Source organism: Xiphophorus hellerii, chromosome 5 (assembly GCF_003331165.1).
Source record: "Xiphophorus hellerii strain 12219 chromosome 5, Xiphophorus_hellerii-4.1, whole genome shotgun sequence".
NCBI classification, from domain to species: domain Eukaryota; kingdom Metazoa; phylum Chordata; class Actinopteri; order Cyprinodontiformes; family Poeciliidae; genus Xiphophorus; species Xiphophorus hellerii.
The window spans coordinates 30507639-30529023 of NC_045676.1; the positions used below are offsets into that span (position 1 = coordinate 30507639).

At 38.9% G+C, this 21385-nt stretch overlaps 1 protein-coding gene across 5 annotated transcripts in view; it reads right to left on the reverse strand.

Moving 5' to 3' along the window:
- The window catches only part of prom1b (prominin 1 b), a 34704-nt gene that overhangs the window by 10806 nt on the left and 2513 nt on the right, over positions 1-21385 (reverse strand). For 3 of the 5 annotated variants that reach the window (XR_004339452.1, XR_004339450.1, XM_032564126.1), the window contains exons 2-13: positions 9633-9694; positions 9050-9076; positions 8765-8970; positions 5194-5314; positions 4998-5061; positions 4767-4856; positions 3462-3679; positions 2526-2600; positions 2358-2421; positions 2230-2238; positions 1073-1232; positions 683-835 (exon numbers count right to left, since the gene is read on the reverse strand). Coding sequence is in view for 1 of the 5 variants with exons in the window: in XM_032564126.1 (XP_032420017.1) it covers positions 683-835; positions 1073-1232; positions 2230-2238; positions 2358-2421; positions 2526-2600; positions 3462-3679; positions 4767-4856; positions 4998-5061; positions 5194-5314; positions 8765-8970; positions 9050-9076; positions 9633-9694 (1249 nt within the window). In the remaining 4 variants the exon portion in view is untranslated. The remainder of the gene's footprint in view (positions 1-682; positions 836-1072; positions 1233-2229; positions 2239-2357; positions 2422-2525; positions 2601-3461; positions 3680-4766; positions 4857-4997; positions 5062-5193; positions 5315-8764; positions 8971-9049; positions 9077-9632; positions 9695-21385) is intronic. The other 2 variants (XR_004339451.1, XR_004339453.1) reach the window with 1 other exon arrangement.

The following is a 21385-nucleotide window of genomic DNA, read 5'->3' on the forward strand; positions in this document are numbered from 1 at the left end:
GTCGTTTTGAGTGTTACAGCTGAAGACGGTGGCCTAAAAGCTGAGTTTGGAGCAGATTTAATGTATTGCAGTATTATATGTTTTCCAGCCACCTGATGCCATTTTATAGCATGATCAATTAACACCAGATGTTATTAAGTGCTATGTATGTCAAATATGAATTAAAAGAAATTTGACTTTCTGATTTAAAACCTTGAAATTGGGTCTCTGTCTCTTTAAGAAACTCCTGTTCTTTCTGAAACGCCGCCTTCAGGAAGTCATCTCAACATCTCTCCTCTATTATTCCTTTAACAATATTTTTACCAGTATTTCACTGAGACGTAGCTCCTATAATGAGCTCAGCAGATGTACAGTTCCAACAGGTGTTTGCTAATTGCTGCTGGCTAGTCTGAAGGAGCTTGGAAGCTTGGAAACTCCAGCTCTGAGGAGCAGCTTCCTCTCAAAGGTGTCTAGGTCCACCCAGGCGTTTTGCACAGCTGAATGGTTGCCATGGAGACTAAAGCATTTCTCAAACATGCATGAAATAGTCACGGCAACACTCCTGCTATGTTTCTGAACAACACGATGTAAAGCTCAAAAAAGTTGATTTTACATAATACCGCTCTCTTAAAGGTAAATTGTCACAGTCGCTTCAAAGCTCATCCTGATATAAATCTGTTGGTGTGTTGCTATGACAACGTACGCCATCAGCAGGTTTCCGCCGGTGTTGGACAGGCAGCCGCGTGTGGTCGGACTGGCCTGCTTGTCGTAGCCGCAGGTGCCGCAGAGCAGGCCCAGCATGTTGAAGGCCAGAATCAAGACCACGGTGCAGAGAACGGCCACGCAGGCAATCCACCTGCAGCACAGAAACACGTTTAACACGCTTTACTTCCTAAACCAAGAACCCAGAATATCATCTAAGTCTCAATTGAAGGTTTTTCACAAAAAAACCCCAGGAAAAACTCAGATGTTTATTATAAAGAAATGGTTGCTGGGTTATTGCTGTCACTGAGCAAATCGAAGCTAGTCTCAGCTGATCAGAATAAAAAAAGACAATCCATTTCAACATGTCATGGGATCAAGTTTCACCAACCGGTAGAAATCCATCTGGTCCACCTGGGGGTAAAAAGACTCGATGAACTTGTGTCTGTCGTTGAGAAAAATGGTGAAATTGGCGAGAGAGGATTCCACTGGGAACATCTTGGAGAAACTGGTGATCTCATTTCCAATCTTATCCAGCATGCTTTTCACTCCTGCAGCAACACACAGGAAGATAAGCTTACACTTCACATTGTCCTTAATACATAATAGTGGCAGCATCATGCATTTGGAGATGCTTTTTGTCACCAGGGTCAGGGAATCTGATCTAAATGCAAGGCAAGAAGAGAGCACAGGTCAATAATAATGTACCAGAAAGGCCCAGTCAAAGTCTTAGGTCTAACTAGGACTCCGTTGCGAGATATTCAAAGATGCTCTCTGTCCAATCTGACTCAGGTTGAGTTGGTCTGAAAAGAGGAAACGTTAAAAATAAAGGAAGATTTACAGCGGAGGTTGCTTTACAGCGTTTATTTAAGGGAGCTGAATGCAAATGCATGCCACACTGTAAAACAAAGTGGCAACCCATTTTTCTTCCACCTCACAGTTATGGAAATAACTGTGTTTTGGTCAATCACATAAAATCACAATAAAACCAGATGAAGGTTGTGATTACAGCGTGACAAACTGTGAAGGTAAAGGTGTGTGAATACTTTAGCATAAGATTCAGCATAAGTTAGACCAGCTGTATCTGCGTTAGGGTAGAAGAATGATGTCCAGATGATCTGATAATTGTTGTGTTTAGTGTATGATCTATAAATTTTGGTTCCAGTTTTTTGAAAATGGAGGCATGTGTATTGTACTTTATTTTATTCTGGAGTAACCTCATAACATTGGAACCTCAAAACATTGTCCTGAGATGTATGCAACGAAATTTCGTTCTGTATACACCCTGTGCATGCAAAATGATAATAAAGTCAGTCTAAGTCTAAGTCTAATTATGTAATACATACCATAAAATCAATACGTATTTACATATAATCAATGTTGACATTTTTTGGCTTATCTGAGTAGCTCTTCATTTCACCCTGAATTGATTCTCTTTATTATCACACTGAGAATGTAAAGTCCAGCCAACTTTGAAAAGTTTTCTGAATATGCATAATTAATTTTAACAGCATCAGAAAGAGAAGCATCCATTAGAACATGACTTACGAGGCAGAGCTGTGGTTCGTCATTTAAAGGCATGCATGTGAACGAAGACAGAAACATTTAGTCAAAGTTCATTTTGATCTCATTGAACCGCAATCCTCCACTCTCAAACACACAGGATGTGTGTTTACCTGTGACGATGTTCCTGGTCTGCTCTTTCACCATCGCTGGGGTGTCATTAAAGGAGGTGTAACCCTGAAGGCGTTTTTAAAAAAAAGAACAAGAAACAAAAGTGGAAAAATAGAATCAGGTCATATACTGAACTGCAGGCTGCTGATGGCTCAGAAACAAACAGTTACCTTTTGGACAATGTTGCTGAGATCTATTTTCAGTACAGTGTTTATGTTGTTCAAGGCTTCGTTAACATTTGGAAGCTGAAAGGGAGAACAGAGAAAAAAGACATGTGAGTTAACAGGAGAAAAAAAGGACGTTTTTATTCTAATTTTAATGTTACAATGTTTAAAGGGGCAACATTATGTGCTTTCCAGCCACATGCAAACACTTTATAGAACAATCAAGTGCAGTTACTATTTTACCCCCAGTTGTTTATAAAAATGCTGTACATATCTAGTCTGACTTCGTCATTTAGCGTCTTGAAATTGGGCCTCTGTCTCTTTAAAAACTCCTGTTCTTTCTGAAACTCCATCTTCAGGAAGTCATCACAACATGGCTCCTCTATTGACCCTTTAACAAAGTTTTTACCAGAGTTTCACTGAGAAGTAGCTCCTATAATGAGCTCGGCAGATGAACAGTTCCACCAGGTGTTTGCTAATTGCAGCTGGCTAGTCTGAAGGAGCTGAGTGGGGGAGTCACGTAAGAGGGCTGCTCTGTGAGGAAGAAGCTCTGAAACTGCAGCTGCAAGAAAGAGCTGGAAGTTGAAGGCAGGACTAAGTCCACCCAGGTGTTTTGCACAGCTGAATGGTTGCCATGGAGATTCAATGCAACACTCCAGGTATGTTTTTCATGAGGGAATAACATTATAACATGAGGCAAAGCTCAATAAAGTCAATTTTACACAGTACTGCCCCTTTAATGGACCAGCTCAGCACATATTTCTCATGAAAAAAATACACTTTTCCAGGTTTAAGTGAATTTTTACTGTATAAATACAAAAGTACACTGTAAACTTGTGACATATTTTACTATGGAAATATGCAAAAATCAGACTGGATCCATGGATGTGATTCCTACATCAGACCAGTGTGAAACTCTAGTATAAAAGTATTTCTCCTGACCTTGGAGAAGTCGGCGTTGGTTCCGAGCTGAGGCAGGGTGGAGCGGATCGTGTTGCAGGTGGGGGACACGGCGCCGTTGGTGCAGGCCGGGTCCGACAGGGTGTTGGACAGAGAGGAGCGCTCCCCGGCCAGGCTGGCCTGGAGCTTTCCCATTCCCTCCTGAAGGATCTCCAGCGCGGAGCTGACGTTCTCCAGAGCTTCTTTGGTTTCCCGCATGGCTACAAGAAAACAACAGAGAGGCAGAACCAAGTCAGAAACTACATTTAGTCGTTATTAAACTACACTCAGCACACTGACCACAAAATCCTCAACCAAGATATAAAATATATACAAGTTAATCTACAGAAATCAGAATATTATTTATCTTATTAATACAGTTCAAATTATGAAATTCATATCATCACCTTCCAAAAATAAATTTTCTTCTTTTTTTTTTTTTTTGCCAAAAGCCTTTTTTGGCTTAGGTCATTAATTTATGAAGGTGATGATATGTAAAATTAATTACAAACAATTAATTATTATGAATTATTTCTAGTAATTCTGATGTTTATAGTTTATATCTAACAAACCCAAAATCTAGTTTTTAATAAATTTACAATGACTTTAGTAAAAAAAAAAAAACAAAACATGCAGCTAGTCACTGACAACTTGCTCTATTAAAGAAGCTTCACAGGAAGATTTAGTGGAAGAAAAAACTTTGATGAAAGGCTGTTGAAACACAACCTTCATAATCTAGGCAAAAGGAGCCTCTACCAAGTACAATCCTTTTTGCTCATCTCATTTAGTAAAGTTTTATTTTTAGACATCTACATTTGGGTTTTCATTCATTATAAGCAATAATCATCAAAATTAACAGAAAAAATATTTTGTAATTAATCAATATGACACATAGTCACCTTCCTAAAATAATGGCCCAAGTCATTTTTTGCCAAAAGATGATTTAGGCAAAAAAAAAAAAAAAACGTATTTTAGGAGATGACGATGTGGCTTTGTTTTATAAATTGCATTACTGGAAACAAAGTTTTAACGATTTTTTCTTTTTTTTTTAGATGCACCTGCAAAACAAACATGAAGACTGCACTGAGGGCTGTTTCTAACACTCCCACAAACACAACACAAACACGGCACCACTGGACCCAGATCTGCCTCCTTTACCTTTAATAGCACTCTCAACTTTTGCTTCAGGTTAAAAGAAATGAAAAAGGGGCGCCATAGAAACAGGGAAGCACAAACAACGATGTGAGGATTTGATTGAACGTGATTAATCGTGTTAATAATCAATAACGTCCGATGAAAGTGGGTCACCTCCTGCCATTCGGAGGGCGATGTCCAGCGCAGGAACCACCTCTTTTTCCAGATGGCTGTGGATTCTGGCTCCCAGCAGAGGTCCGATGTCTGGCATCACACACACACACACACGCCCGCACACACACACGCACACACACACACACGTACACCCCCACACATCAGGTTTATGACAACATAAATATTAAAGCCAGAGATATTACAAAAAAACAATAATGTTAATAATCTTACTGTCGAGGTCTGACAGGACTTTGTTCTTGGCAGTGGTGTACTGGGCTGTCAGGTAGTCGATTTGCTGTGGGAGGAAACACTAACATGAAATATTATTGTTTTACATGAAACTCTCTGTCGGGGTGTGTGTGTGTGTGTGTGTGTGTGTGTGTGTGTGTGAGCGAGAGAGAGAAAGAGAGAGAGAGAGAGAGGGTACCGCTGGGGTGTTGTTAGCGAATGTCTTCAGGTCCCTCATGTTGGTGTTTATGAGTCTTCGGGTGCTTTTGATCTGAGTGCTGATGTTATGGTTGGCTGCATAGGCGACAAGAACTCCCAGACTGAAACACACAGATAGAGACAGAGTCAGACATGCAGCGGCCACAATGAACCGGCAGGAGGCAGCATCGCTGCAAAATGCCAACTCCAACTGAAATCCTGCAGCATCAAGCAAACCAATTATCTTTGAAATTACAGAACGTTCATTTCTTGCAAACAAAAAAACTCTTTAATTTCCAGTGTTCATTTTTGTGCTGTTAAACTCCAACATTGTTGTTGCAGCTGTGCAGTTTTTTGTTTGGTGTTTTTTCACTTATTTGCAATTTTGAATTTCCTGGGTGGAATCTGTTAGACTGGTCTGAATTTATTAGTCTTAATTCTTCGGGCTGAAATTGACTCCTAATATTTTCATGGTACACATGAAAAAATTAAAAATAAAACACAAAGCTGAAGTTCCTTCTGTCCTTCTCTGCTTCAATTTTTGTCTTTTTTTTTTAAATTTTAGATCAAAACTAAACCACTTGCAATTAAAATGATTTTCTTGCTTGTTCTTTATGGAAAAGCACATTAACTTCAGAACGTTAACTTCATCCAAGACTTGCACATGCACAAAGCAGGATTTCAAGGTGTTTTTTATGAAAACTTTTCCACCTTTTCCAAAGTCAGATTTTTCAGTTTCTGTCACTTTTTGTATGGCATAAACAACAAAAATATTAGAATATTGCATCCAGGCCGTGCCGTGGTGGCATAGCGGTTAGCGCGACCCGTATTTGGAGGCCTTGAGTCCTCGACGCGGCCGTCGCGGGTTCGACTCCCGGACCTGACGACATTTGCCGCGTGTCTTCCCCCTCTCCTTCCCCGTTTCCTGTCAGCCTACTATCATATAAGGGACACTAGAGTCCACAAAAATACCCCCTGGAGGGGTAAAAAAAAAAAGAATATTGCATCCATCTCGGGATGTTTTGTCTGTCCTTCAAAAGCTAACAAAATAATCTACATGTGCAATTTTAAACCAACTCTAGAAAAGCAAACATTTTTCCATAATCCTTATTGTTTCTCCCACATGGTTCCGGAGCTAGAAAATGCTTTAGTCGAACTTTACTTTATTTCTATAATACTGAATGAATAGTATTGAGTGGTGAGATGGAGTAAGGCCAAAAAATAACTGAGAAAAAAGTTCATGAGAGAACAAATGCCCTCTCAGGCTTTCTGTATGAACATGAGCAGGTTTGTGATATGAAAGGCCTCATTCAGATGGAGACACAAGGACCTCTGCAGTCAGTCAGTCAGTCATATCAGTAACACATAGCGATCCTGCAGACCCTGTTCCTGTGCACAGGTCAGGTGAACAAATGTCACATTTACAGTTACATGTTGGAGCTCTGCTCTGCATCACTAGCTGTGTGTCCATCACAAATCTTTGTCTATACTCTGCTAATGGTGGGAACCCCCCACCCCCACCTCCCCACAATTTTGCTATTGTGGTGTTTCCATTAAATAAGAAATGAAGGTAAAATCACATGTGAATAAACAAGTTCATGCGGTAAGTCTTTAAAAATCATGGCAGCGATGGATGCAAACAGTTACGTGATACATATTCATAATTTAGCCGTGGTGCTAGCGCTCATCATCTATCAGCCAATCAGAGGAGACGTTGGCGTCTTGTTCAGGCGTTGGGGCAACTAACCCGACTGCAAGGATGCAGCTAAATATGCAGCGTTTTGGGGAAATTATGACTTTACAGAAGAGTTATGGATTGAACACGTTGGACTGACACACAACTTTTTAAGAACTGTGATGCTGTGAGAGCTCTGGTGGAGCCGGCTGCAGTTTGTCTGAAAAAAACAAAAACAAACCATCATTCTACTACTACTTCCTGTCGTCTTCTTCATTGTTTTCAGCAGTGGTAACATTGGGCTGTTGATCATGTGACTTTTATGATGTGAAAAAAAAAATTGTCGTTGCAGTTCTGCAGAAAAAAATCTATTTCAATACGGCTGAAAATCCACATCATCGTAGCGCAAAACTGTGAGGTTTTTCGAAATTGACGTGTTTCCATTAAGCAAATTTGTTTTCAAAATGTCAACTTGCGCAGTTCTATGGTTCATGGAGCTCAGGTTGAGAGGATTGTTTAATGTAGGCAGATTTACATATGAGTCATATTCCTTCCATGTGTTGATGATGAATTTAACTGAATTCCAGTGATGTTCAGTACCGTAGAGATGCTTTGTATCCATCCCCTGACTTATGCTTTTAAACAACCTCTCCCCTAATATTTTCTATTGGTTGGAGTGTTCTTTAGTCTTCACAGTGTAATGCTGCCAGGAATACTAATACTTATGCTAAAATCTTTGGAGACATTAACTTTAAAGTAGGTGAATATTTATGCTATCACTTAATTTATTTTAAATATTGTCAGTTTTGTAGAAATCAGTTTCACTTTGACAGTTTAGGAAGATTTTTGTTGTTATTCTTTTTCATCAAAAAAAGCAAAACTTTGTTCCTTACGACTATTTGTAAAAGCAATAAAAAGGGGCATGAAAAATGGTCAGATGTTTCTGGCAGAAAATGTATTAGAGGCTGCGAAAAACTTGAATGCAGATTTTATTTTCAGCAGGATACTGACTTTGAACAGACATTCACTAGTTAGAAGCTACAATAAAATGGTTTACATAAAAACATATTCATGTGCTAGAATTCCCCAGCCAAGGCTCAGTTAAGAAACACTAGAGTTCACAGACACAACCTGTATGATTTGTCTGAGTTTGAGCTTTTCTTCAATGGAAAATTTGCAAATGTTTCCTCGGAACTGGAAGAGACACATGGCTAAAACTAAACTGAAGTTATTATCTTTGGATGCAAAGAGGAACAATCTAGAGTCGGCACACAGCTTCTGTTATTACAGCTAAAAACTGACAATCTGGTCTGAAATCTGGGTGTAGTGATGGACTCTGACCTGAACCTTCAGAGTCACATAAAGACAGTCACAAAGTCAGCCTTCTGTCACCTGAAAAACATTTGCAGGACAAAAGGCCTAATGTTCCAGCTTGATGTGTACCTGCTTGATGATTTTGATGATGGCATTTGATAAAATGCAATGTTTATTGCTTGTTTCATAATTTGTTACTGTGCTACGTTTTTATGGTGTAAAGCACTTTGAACTGCCTTGTTGCTTAAATGTGCGATGCAAACAGACTTAACTGAAAGTCTAGCCATTGTAACAGCAGAGGAAGGTTGTTCTATGATTTCTTTGCGAAAGAAACTGAACACAAATGTACATCTACACTTTTATGGGTTGTAAAAAAAACTTTCAAAACCATGAATCATTTCTCCACCACTGCATGCACTGCTTTGTGTTGGTCCGTCAGAGTAAATCCCAACAAAAGAAACTGAAGTTGGTGGTCTTAATGTGACAAGACTGTTCCACGCTTAAAAGCTCTTCCTCTTCACTAAACCTCATGAAGAGGCGAACTAACCGCCTGGCGACAGCCGAAGAGAGGAGGAGCACTCACATGATGAAGATGGTGGTGGCGATGAGTGAGGCGGTGAAGAATCCTCGGTGACAGTCCGCGTTCTTCCTCTGCCTCTGATGCATCTCACCGCCGCAGTTGTCGCAGCATCGACACATGCAGAAGCAGGTGGCGACGATGGGCGTGAGGACCACGAACACGATTCCAAAGACGCCGCAGATCAGGAATCCAGACTCATAGTGGATCCACTGCAGAGGGACAAGATGGTTCGTCAGTGCACGGTCAGACTGAGGCTTAGGGTGAAATCTGAGGAGTAAAAGGGTTTACCTGTAGCAACAGGACAACGTTTTCTGGCTGGGAGAGCCACAGCGTGGACAGAGGTTCAGGAGGAACAACAGAAACATAAAGCAGGATGAGAAACACAGCAAATATTGTTACTGAAGCAAATTTAGATGATGATCTTAAAGATAGTTTTTGTAGAAACTTTTGTAGTCCCAGGTTATCCCTGTTGTTTTTATTGCTGTTTTCTTGCAAAGTGAGGAAAATCTAGCCAGGCTTTCTGCAAATCTGCAAACGGCTTATTAGATTTTGTTTGTTAAAGCTCTGATTTGCAGAAGTTTCCAAGTTTTTCCTAGAAAATTTTTGGTATTAATCTCAAAATTTCAGATTTTTTTTTTTTTTTTTTTTGTGCAAATTTTCAACTTTTGAAGATTAAGAAGTTCTTCTCTTTGACTAAAAATTGTCTTAAATGAATCACAAAATGTCTGGGTTTTTTGGTGGAAATTTGCCCTTCCTTTTTTTCTTTCAGTGCCACTTACATGCCACTGTAAAAACCTCATCCACAAAGCTTTAATGACTGGAGAAAAATGAAGTTCTAATTACAGTTTTAAACTCTTAAAACTCAACATACCTTTCTCCATTCTTCTACTTTAATTCCTCCCATATTTTGCTGAATGATGCTAACAATAAGATCTGAAAGAAAAAACAACAACAAAAAAACAATTTCTTTATGTAAGTGCTTTGAATGTGCAGATAATGTTATGAAAAGAATAAACACTGATTCAGAGAGCGTACAGCTAAAGGTTCGGGACAAGAAATGAAGCGGAAGTGGGGGAAACAAAATCCATTTATCTGCTCACAAACAGACAGGACAGATTACACGGAATCAGTTTTTTTAATATCCGAGGACAGTATTGTGATGGTGTTTCCTCTTGCATCAAACAGCTGTGTGTTTACTGAGAGCCGCTTGAAGCGAGCCAGCGGGACTCCAGCTGGCTCCAGCTGTCCGAGTGTTTACTGTATATAGGTCAGCCGACACTAAGCCTTACCTGCTGAACGTTGACTCACCTGCTCTGTTACTCAGCAGGTAAACTGATTCCTTCACACATACACTCCTATTAGGACATCTGCTCACAGTACATCTGCCAGACGGTTGAAAAAAGTGGCAGATGTTTATTGATGATCTGAAAAGATTCACTTTTTATGTTGATTTCCGTTTTTGTTTATTTTAGAGGGGGTATTATTGTTTCCAGGCACATGGTTCCATTTCATAGCAAAATCAAGTAACTGTTACATTGAGCAGAAAAAAAATTAAATAAAATTGACATTGTAATTTAACGCCTTGAAACTGGGTCTTTGTCTCTTTAAAAACTCCTGCTCTTTCTGAAACTCGGCCTTCAGGAAGTCATCAGATCACTCCTCTATTAACCTTTTAACGAGGTTTTTACCAGCGTTTCACTGAGTAGTAGCTCCTGTAATGAGCTCAGCAGACATGCAGTTCTACCACCAGGTGTTTGCTAACTGCTGCTGGCTAGTTTGAAGGAGCTGAGTGGGGTGTTTGAATGGGGGACTGCTCTGAAACTTGGAAACTGCAGCTCAGAGGAGGGGCTTCAACCTCGAAGGCAGGGCTAGGTCCACCCAGGTGTTTTGAACAGCTGAATGGTTACCATGGGAGATTACAGGGTTTCTCAAACATGCATAAAAGAATCAAAGACACACCACAGGTATGTTTTTCATGAGGAAATAACATAATAGCATCAAAAGTTGATTTTACATAATACTGTCCCTTTAATATTTTTTTCAAAAGGTTACTCAGGTACAAGTTCAGGTACAAGTTTCCACCTCCGTGTGCTTCTACAGTAATTTTAGTAAGCTGGGAAAGTTTCATCATTGTTCCATGTTTTATCTATTTGTCGATTATGACTCTCAATGGGGTCTGTTGGAGGACCAAAGCCTCAGAAATGAAGCTGTAACTCTGTCTAGACTCATCTGTCCTTCAGTTTCGTTCAATCAGGACTTCATGTGTTGCATTTTGAGGTCTTGCTGCCTGCTTCATGTTGTCAGTCAGGTTCTATTAAAGTGAAATCTACATGTCAGGCAGTAATCAGATCTGGGTATGAAAAGTGAAACTAAGTAAAGTTACGTCTATTTGTGTATCACATTTCAGCGACAATGCAGTTCAAAGTGCTTTAGCACTTAGCATCTGACAGAACATAATGTTTATTGCTTTTTTTTAAAAATTGATGACTATCAACAAAATGATCAATACACATCAAATACGTTGATCAATGTTCCAGTTGCTAATCAAAGGCAGCTCTGAACAGGTGGGTTTTTAGCCTTGATTTAAGGGAGCTCAGCGTTTCAGCTGTTTTGCAGGTTTCTGAAAGTTTGTTCCAGACTAAGCCAAGAAATGTGATTGGTCATAGATCATTTATGGTTTAAGAAGGAGTTATTTTTTCATATGCCGGTTTGGGTATTTTTTTTCTCCCCTTAGTTGTTTAAATGACCCTCTGAAAACTGACTGTTGTTCACTAAGGTCGTCTATGATATTATTTATTTACATAAAACATTCAAGTCTCAAGAAACCAATTAAATGCTTTATGTTTACCCTTTCCTGATTTACCATTAGACAATGTCAAGTTTAATTGAATTATCAGATCTCTTAAATATATTTGTAAAAGTACAGTCCTGAACAGAAACACAGTAAATTATTTCGGCGACTAAATTATTTTACACCATAAAAAATAACACAGAAGGTGTAAATAAGCAGATGGAGGTCAGTTTATCATGTGAACGCTGACACAGCTGTCACACTAGACTCACCATCAGAGGACTGAAAAGTGACCCAGATTAATCCCCAGGATGCTTAGCAACAGCCTGTTCTTACCTGACTCAAACATTTACACTTTTCTTAGCTTACAAACAGATTCATCCATCATGATGGATGAGATCAGAATCAGTCAAATCTTTGAAACTTCAACCATTAAGTCCCAAAAAAGTGAAAATGTGGGGGGAAAAAAAGAAGAAGAAAAAAACCTACAATGATTCTATTTATAGACATCTGATTTTAGCCTTTCAGTATTTTGTTCTCTCCGGATGTTCATTGCAGATCTGGTTTTAAAAATTCTGCCTAATAATTTTACTGACTTGTAAAACTGTTACTGGTAAAACCTGAGAAAATGTTGCACCTTTGAAAAGTACCAGAGCTGCATCAATCAAACGGCAGCAGATCCAGATCTGACAATCATGTCTTAACTGGTGCTGATCTGTGATTGAGTTGTTTTTTTTTTTGTTCCTTTTCTCCAAACTCATCAAAGTTGAGAATTCCCAGCATTTCAAGGCTGTAAACACACCAGCCAAACTCTTGTACCTTGTTTATGCTCAGAAATGATCAGATGAAGTTTAGGAATCAATAATAATAAAAGATTTCAAGTGAATATAACTTAATTTTTGTTTGTACAAAACAAGTGGAGTGAAACTTTGGATGAAAAATGCTTGATTACTTAATCTATTTAAGTTGAGTCCATGCAGAAAAAGTTCAGTATTGGATTGGCCAACAGGGTATCCCACAATGCATTGTTTCATCACCAATAGCGACTAATTAAACCACTTTTTATTTGTCACAAAAATTAAAAGATGTTTAAGGTGGAAAGGCAGACTCCAAAACTTCATAAAGATTTGTGTGTCATTTAAGTAATTACAATATACTCAGCTTTGTTAAGTTACGCTAACTAAAATTGCGCATATTACTCAGGTAAATTAACCTAAAAATTATGAAGCAACAAGTTTGCATATATTCTTAGTTAAGGGAACTAGTTATGTTTTACAGTAGTTAAGTTTTTTGTACTATTATGTCATTACAACTTATTCAAAATTATCAAGTAAGTCAAGTTGTGTAAACGTAAGCTGCATAGCGTACACATGCTAACATTTTTAAGTTTTTAATACCTGATATTTCTTTGGTCGACGAGTTTGCATAATTTTTAAAAAATAAACTCCACTTGTGTTTTACAGTGTACAACCTCCATCAAAGAACCTCTAACCAGTATTGGCTGTGGCCAGGCTAATTAGGGTCTCTCTAAATAATGTTTTAGTGCCACAGGTCAACTTCATAGAGGCTGTAAACTCTCCTCGATACATTTAATCTCATCCTAATAAGCCTTTCTTGTGAGTTTAAGGAAAAGCAACAGTGATTTTGGATATTTCGGGGACCATCTGGTTAATCCTCTCAGCTCCATACACTCTTCAAAGTGAAAACAGATTTTTTTTTAGCTTTTCTTTGGTTGCTGTGTTGGGATGTGTTTGAAATCTGTGCGGAGAACATGGCAGACGCCGCCGGGGGAAAACGCTGCGGCTTACCCTGCAGATATGAGCATGTGAGCATATCTGAGTTGTGCCGGTGCCACCTGTTGTTGCTCAGCTGCTTAGCTAGCGTAAGCCACTGAGGGCAGTAAAGCTTAGACAGCTTATTTCAGTGACCCCTTATAAGAGGTAACTACTGTAACGGAGGGGAGAAGAAAGGAACAAACAACCACCAGAATCAGACCTGGAACGAAGCAGTAACCCGTGTGCCGACCGCAGAGCAACCGTTTTCTGCAGGTTTTCACACAAAATCTGGCCGCTACCCTTCTTTATGGCTGCCGTATTCCATCACTTTACCAATATCCAGCGTTATCTTGTAATTAAAAGCGCAGACAGCTTTAATATGTAAATCAGAACCTAAAACCTTCTTACGGCAAAGTGTAAAAATAGGCACAACACAATCCTCCACTCTGACCCGCTTGGAGAGATTACTGGGAGGTGTGGACGAAGCCTGATGCAACCTCAGCGTCCATATGTAAACTGCAGTAACATCGCTCTGCTTCACGTAGCAACAAAAACTGGTTCTGAAAACACGCTTCAATGAATTAACAGCTAAACATCGTTCATAGTCTATGGGTAAATTATCCAACTGGTTTTTCCTGTATTGTAGCTCCAGCAGAATGAAGTTAAAGACCAGTAGTAAGTTAAAGGTGCTTCGTGTAACTTTTATTAAAAAAAAAATGTTATTGACATATTTGTTAAATTTAACATTATGTCATGACATACTGATAAATTATGTCACAAGGCTCCTCTGCCTCTTCCCAGGGCTCCCAGTAGCAACCAATCAGAGCCAGGCGGAGGGTCTTAGTGCTGCCAATCACTCTCATGCTCACCCCTTCCCACTTGTTCTCTGCCATACTGCAGCTGGTTCACCACTACATAGCCATGAATGCTAATGCTAGTTAGCATGGCCACTGATAAACGCAAACAGTTTTCCTGGAACGGTAAGTTGTTTCTCCACTATTAGCACAAAAATATCTGCATTTTTCCATATTTTTCCTGACAGAAAATACCACTGGCTCAGTACTTATCTCGGGCTTTTTCTTTCATGCTGGATCGAGCACAAAGCATACTCCTGGTTTTCAATCATTACAGAAAGCATCGCTGGCCCAGTGGTTCTGTATTTAGCTGCCTCGGTTCTAAATGTTTACATTTGGAGACCAAATCTCCCATGTATATTATTTGTTCCCGTTTTTCAAACAAACTACTTGCAGTCCTGTGTGTTTGTCCCTTCTGTGGACAGAGCCATTATCTTTTACTGCCATTAACTCGATCTGCCATTTACTAACACCTTTTTTATAATCAGAAATGCCTTGGCTCGATGTTTCTTTTATTGGCTTAATGTTAGAGCTGTTGCTGTCTTTAATTTTGTCCATTTTATTTGCTCTTCTTTCTAATAAAAGGTATTGCTGGCCCAGAGCTCTGGTGCTCTTGTTCTTTGATGGAGTGACTGCAGCCATCAACCCTGACTATTTTTGTTTTCTCTTTCCTATAAAAAGTACAGATAAACTAGTGCTGCTGTTTTTCTTTTTCTCCTACACTCTGCATCCCCAGCAGATGGCTGCTCATCCTGAGGCAGGCATTTCTGGATGGTTTTCATGATAATAATTCTAAAGTCCTTCCACTGGCTCCCTGTAGCTCAGAGAACAGACTTTAAAACACTGCTGTTAGTTTATGAATCACTGAACGGTTTAGCACCACAATACGTTAAAGAGCTGCTGTTGTATCAACCTTCCACACCTCTCGAGTCTTCTGGTTCTGGTTCTGTTCTGCATCAGAAGCAGAACCAAACCAATCAGAAGCAGCATTCAGCTTCTATGCACCACAAATCTGGAACAAACTTCCAGAAAACTGCAAAACAGCTGAAGCACTGAGCTCCCTTAAATCATGGCTAAAACCCCACATGTTATGAGTTGCGTTTGATTATTACTAACTGGAAAATATATAATTACGGTCTTAATTACAAGTCTCCATTGTTTCCTCTTATTTTACCCCTGTAATGTTATGTTTTCTGTTAGTTTAACTGCACAACTAAGCTTGACAATGATCAGGAAATAGTTCCTTGCTACTGTCACTAAATGCTTACCAGTGTTGTATAGTAATGAAGTAAAAATACTTCACTACTTTACTTAAGTATATTTTGGAGTACTTCATACTTTCCTCGAGTATGAACATTTTTGATGACTTTCACTTTTACTTCACTATATTTCCGAACTTATTTGCGTACTTTTACTCCGATACATTTTCAAAGTGTGGTTTAGTTACTCGTTACAAAAAAGCGAGAGAGAGAAACGCAAGTGTTTTGACCCCACCTACTGATTAGCAAGTAGCAAGAAGGCTACCGAACAAAGTCAGTAGCCTACTAGCCTGGGCTTGTTCATCACCACCAATAAGATACACCTGTTTCGCTTCTCCCATTAAACACAAAGCAAGTCTCGCAATCAGCAGCAGCCACATGGAGGAGGAGACGGAGACCACAACGACTGCAACTACGTCGGACACGGCTCCAGGGGAACCACCAGCTGGTGATGAGAGCCCATAGCCTTATTTAAACACAATATACTCTTTCGTGGGTGTTAAAGATTCGTCGTACCGCATGAAGTTTATGTTATTCCTGCCCGAAGATGTGGAAATTCTATCTTACAAAAACTCCCCGTCCAACTTGAAGAAACACATCGAGGTAACTTCTTATGAAATGGTTATAATCCTCCTGTTTCAGTAACTATAGCTTGGTCACTAGGCACTATTGTATTGTGAAATCTTTAGCATAAATGAACTTTGTTTGGCATTGTTTCAGTTCCACACGTGGTGTATTTAGCTCAGGCCTAATGTTGACTGTAGCAGGCTACCTAGACTCCTCTGTTCAAGGGGGGACAGAAGCCATAGCGATAGCAATTTAGACTAAATTTAACTAATATAGGAAAGGCATGCAAGTTCAAAACCAGGTTTACAGATGCCAATAAGCTGCATTTCCCTCCCAATTCTTTTTTTCTTTTGCATAATGACCAGTTGTGTGCACCACCTACTGACTGTAGGATTGACTGATTCACTGATTTGTGAAGTAGAGTAATGGTAACAGATCTTTTTCTTCATGTTGGCCGCATTTTCTGTACTATTTATTTTTCTCATTTTCAGCACTGACCTTACTTGAAGGGAAAACTTAAGGCTTACAAAAACTTTGTATTTTCTGTCCTGGAGGGTTTACTAAGAAGCTGGTTCAGTTGTAAAGCAGGTTAAGTTAACCTTGTGCTATAGGTAAAGCACCTAATTTTCTTAACTAAATGATGCCTGCAGGTATATCTATTAGCAGGTTTAATTTTGCCTGCACTTGGTTGAGTACATTATTTTAAGTGTATTTGACAAGTTTACCAAAATATAAAAAATGTCATTCAAACTGCATTTGCCTTGTTTTACTTTTTACTTGTACTTTTCATTACATTACTTGAGTACATCCATTTTTACAGTAATTTCCATACTTAAGTACAAGAAGTTTCAGATACTTTAAGACTTTAACTCAAGTAACATTTCAGTCAGTGACTTGGACTTTTACCAAAGTCATATTTTGGAGAGGTATTCCTGGTTGCTTATTCAGAAATAACTAATTCATTGACTTTAAATGCAGATGAAATTCCAAAAGACCAAAAACTGAATGTATCAGCAACAAAGAGGCAAACAAGCTCATTATATAAGAAGTCTTCCACTTTGTTGAACAAGTTTGAACAGTAGACTTTGTCAACTTTTTAAGTTCTTCCTGATAAACAACATGTCCACAACTAATCACAGTAATTAAGTGAAACGGACAAACACCAGCATATGACCCACTTTCTGTGTGCCCAGCCATGTGTGTGTGTGTGTGTCATTGTGCCATCTGTAACAGTGGTGTATCAGCCCACTGTTAGCATTAGCCCAGTGGATGCTAATCCCCTAATCCAGCCTGTGTGCATCTAAGAGATAAGAAACCGATTCGCCTCTAAGAGAAAGAGGCTGAAATGCCTCCTCATGGTAAAATAAACCTTAGCAAAGATTTATTTTATATTTAGGTGTGAAACAAGGAGAATATTTTTGAAGAACTCCTAGCATGCTTCTTTTTCTTGGTTTTGGACTGACCTGCCTTTCATTGCTCTTAACATCAGTTTGACTTTGTTTTAAGCTATTCCTGTGGGATGGCGAAACAAATGCACCCATAACTCACTTCCTGTGTGAGTAGTAGAGACCATCTCTGTTCCACATTTCATATCAAAACCTGATTACACAATTTTCCACAGTTATTGGTTCTTGGCTAAATACTAAAGTTCACTGTAAATTAATGGCAGATAAATTCATAGATAGTAAATCTATCCATACTGACAGAGGTCTGGATGGATGGATGGATGGATGGATGGATGGATGGATGGATGGACGGACAGATGGATGGATGGACAGGCAGAAGAAGCATGTAACTTTTTTTGGATAATTTCTACAGTATTTTAGAATAAAACAGTCAGGGTTGGTGAGCTTATTTGATCAACTTGAACAACTTTTCAATGGCCAGTTTCTCATTTTTCGTCCTATATTTCCATGGGAACCACTGGTTTTCGCAGTAGAGTATTGCAAGACAAGATAGTGCTCATCACTTTACTTGTGCCCACCACCAGGAAGAGATCTAAAACATGCAGGATCCCGGCCCTCGAGGACCGACTCTGGGCACTACTGGCCTACAGCATCCCTGAGCTACTTCAAGGCATTAAAACCAAATTAGTGTACATTTTGAATTTCTCACTTTTCATATTTAAAATCCTAACCTGTAGTGATGCTGACTTATGCAAGGAAACATTCTGAAATCATTCTTTCAATTACAAATTTTCAAGAGTCACATTTTTTGCCTCCAAAAAAAAAGAAAAAAAAAGGAAACAAAGTTTGAACATTAGTAGGACAACATGAGGAGGACAACGTGAAACAACATATGCACTAGAGGTCTGTAGTATTGTCTGGTTTACGGTAAAACTCGTTCATATGTTGACCATGGTGAAAAAAATCAATAATGCAATATCAAATGATGAAAATGATTTGTCTAAAAGAGTGATTTTGTTCATATCTGTATATCATATCTCTCTCTCTCTCTCTCTCTCTCTCTCTCTCTCTCTCTCTATATATATATATATATATATATATATATACTGTTTTGAAGTTACATATTTGTTTGGCCAAATCCCAAAAACATAAATAAATAAAATTTAAAAAAAAGAAAATGAGGAATATCGTTTGTGACATAATTATTCTAGCTTTTTAAAAAAATATATCGTGATATTATCTTTTAGTAATATCCCTCACCCCTAGTATGAACATATATTTTTGGCACATTTGGACCCTCATAAAAAAGACCTATTTCTAATCTGCTTCTGGTTTGGAGATCACATTTCATGTTATCCCCACCATTTTGTAGCAATTAGCATACATCTACCTAATCTGATAACCTCTAAGATCTGCAACTGGATTAGCAGGAAGCCAACATGCAGAGGTAACCAACCAGGTGGCGGCTTTCTACATGAATGCATTCAAATGAACTAGCTCATGCTTTGTTACATGACAGACATGCAGTGAATCACCCTGATGCTGAACAGCATATTTACACTGTGTTTTTACTGGAAAATATTGGCTGTTTCATGCAGAAAAGAGCTGTGACCTTTTAACCCCAAGGCAAGCTGGCTGACTGACTGCTGAGTGTCTATACCCACGCAGGACCAAAGTCCACCTTTAACACAGATTTTGCCGTCTTTGTGGGGCCTCATCTCAGTAATGAAGGCTCACTTTCTAGTTGACCGAGACACATTAAGCATTACTTTATATGTCAGGATATGAACTCAAGGTTTAAGCCCCAACTCTGAATCAAACAGGTTAAACTGAGAGGCTTTTTTAAATTTTTTTGCAACTTGATTATCTGGGTGAGAGTTGGAATCAGCAGCACAAACAGAGAAGCTGCAGCTGCATGACGTCACAGTTCTGTTTCCAAAGATTAAAAGTCTTGAGCTAAAAATAATTTAGAATTTCTGAAGTTTTTCTCTTGACTAAAACATGCTTCTCCTGTTTTGGTCTAATAGAACAAGTGGACTTGACATTGTTCTTACACCGTCTTTTAAACCTAATTAGTGTTTCATGTCCACATTTCGACTTCATACGCATTGATATTGTTAACATAATCTTGAGCAATATTTGAGAAGGAAGTTTTTCTCTGGCTTTTCGCTGGTTTTGTTCTCGTTTATTGACCCGGCACTTGGAAATGTTCAGACTTGTAATTTAAGTTCCAGCATTTTATACACAAACTCCTTGTGTAAATATAAACTGAAGGAATTTGACACCGTATGGAGCCTTATAGAACTGTTTAAAACAAATTTTCTATTTGTTCACACAGTATTTTCCTCTTGTCAGTCACATAATTTCAATAGAATCTTCAGAGCATTTAAATAGAAAAATTGGTTTCTGAATTAAAAATGGTTTCTGATTCAAATCGTGACCCAAAAATTGGAATCAAATCGCTAGACACTGGAAGTTTTGAATCTGTAACTTTCTCCACTGTTTGTTCATTGAGTGTCAATAAATATGAAAATATGATTAAATGCTCTTACTGTGTGCAGTTTAGTGCTAAAAAATGACACTTCTTTATGCTGTCCTAAAGATGCATGTTGCAAATAGGAATGTTTTTCAAGTGTGTGTTGGGCTATGATTGCTGTCACCCAGTCACAGCCACAGACACCTAAAAATAAGTAATAAATAGTTATTATGGTCACTTTTATTTTTATCACAATACTACCACAAAATATCCTGCTAAGACTTGAAGTCCGTATCGTCCACCCCTAGTCCTCATCCTTTGTTTCCCTGATTTGCTGACACACACCAATAGCTTCTAGCTCCTAATAATATGTTCCTGCTTGTGTTACAGGTGAGCTTGTTTACTTGTTAATGGCTCAGAGAGCCTGGCGGTTCAGGTAGCAAACAGGTGAGACTGATCTGCCGCGCTCCTTAAGCAGCTCCCAACACCTCAGAGTCCGCCCGTGTGCGTTCGCCATGACTTTACATGCTTCTGATATGTAATGCGGGCGTTGACGTGCCCCGCCAGGTGGTCTGTGTACCTGTGCGTTCGGGGGACGGTGAGTCACACTGGAGAGTCCACAGCAGTGGCAGCATATGGCCCAGTGGATTAAGGTATTACGTGGTGATGCAGGTGACAGAGAAAGCCTCCTCTAAGCACTGATTTTGCTAATTGCTTACCGAGCCAGCGTCTATAACACTGGAAACCAAAATGGCAGCAACTTAAAACCTTCAATCCAATTGCTCTGTGCCATCCTCCAACGTGACCTCTCGTAGTTTTACGCACAAAACAAACTGGGTTCAATTGTTAGAACTCTGAAGCGGGCCGACGCAGAGAGAAAGGCCGACAGGTCTGAAACCCGATCACCAGTCAAACCAGGGAAAGTTCACTTATGGACTGTGATAGCAGCTGTGTTACCAGGGCAAATGTAAATTCTACTGAGGTTGAAAAAACATAATTTCCCAGCTGGGGAGTTTTTCATTAAATAAGAAATTCAATAAAAATCACACGTGAATAAGTTTGTTCATGTTAAAAGCCATTAATAATCATGGCAGCTACATGATTTAGGTCTGTCACAAAAACTAATTTTGTGGGACAATAAATTGTCCCAGAGGTTATTACGATAAATAATAATACTGAAACCATTTTCTAGTAATGGCATAGTAATAATGCAAGAACACCTTCGCAAAGATCAATAGACTCTGAATTCTAATGAACATTTAAAACTGTAACTGGAAGACATCTTACATATCCCAAAATAAATAAACAAAACAAGCAAAACAACAAATAAAATGAATTATTAAGTCTTTGTAAACAAAATTGTCCTTCAGCAACGGGGCTTGTTGAGACCAAAGCACCGGATTGAAAACTTTTGTCATCCAGTTTTTGGAAAAGAGAAAAACAATAAATCATCAAATGGAAATGATTGAGCTAGTTTTAATTTATCATGCGATGAA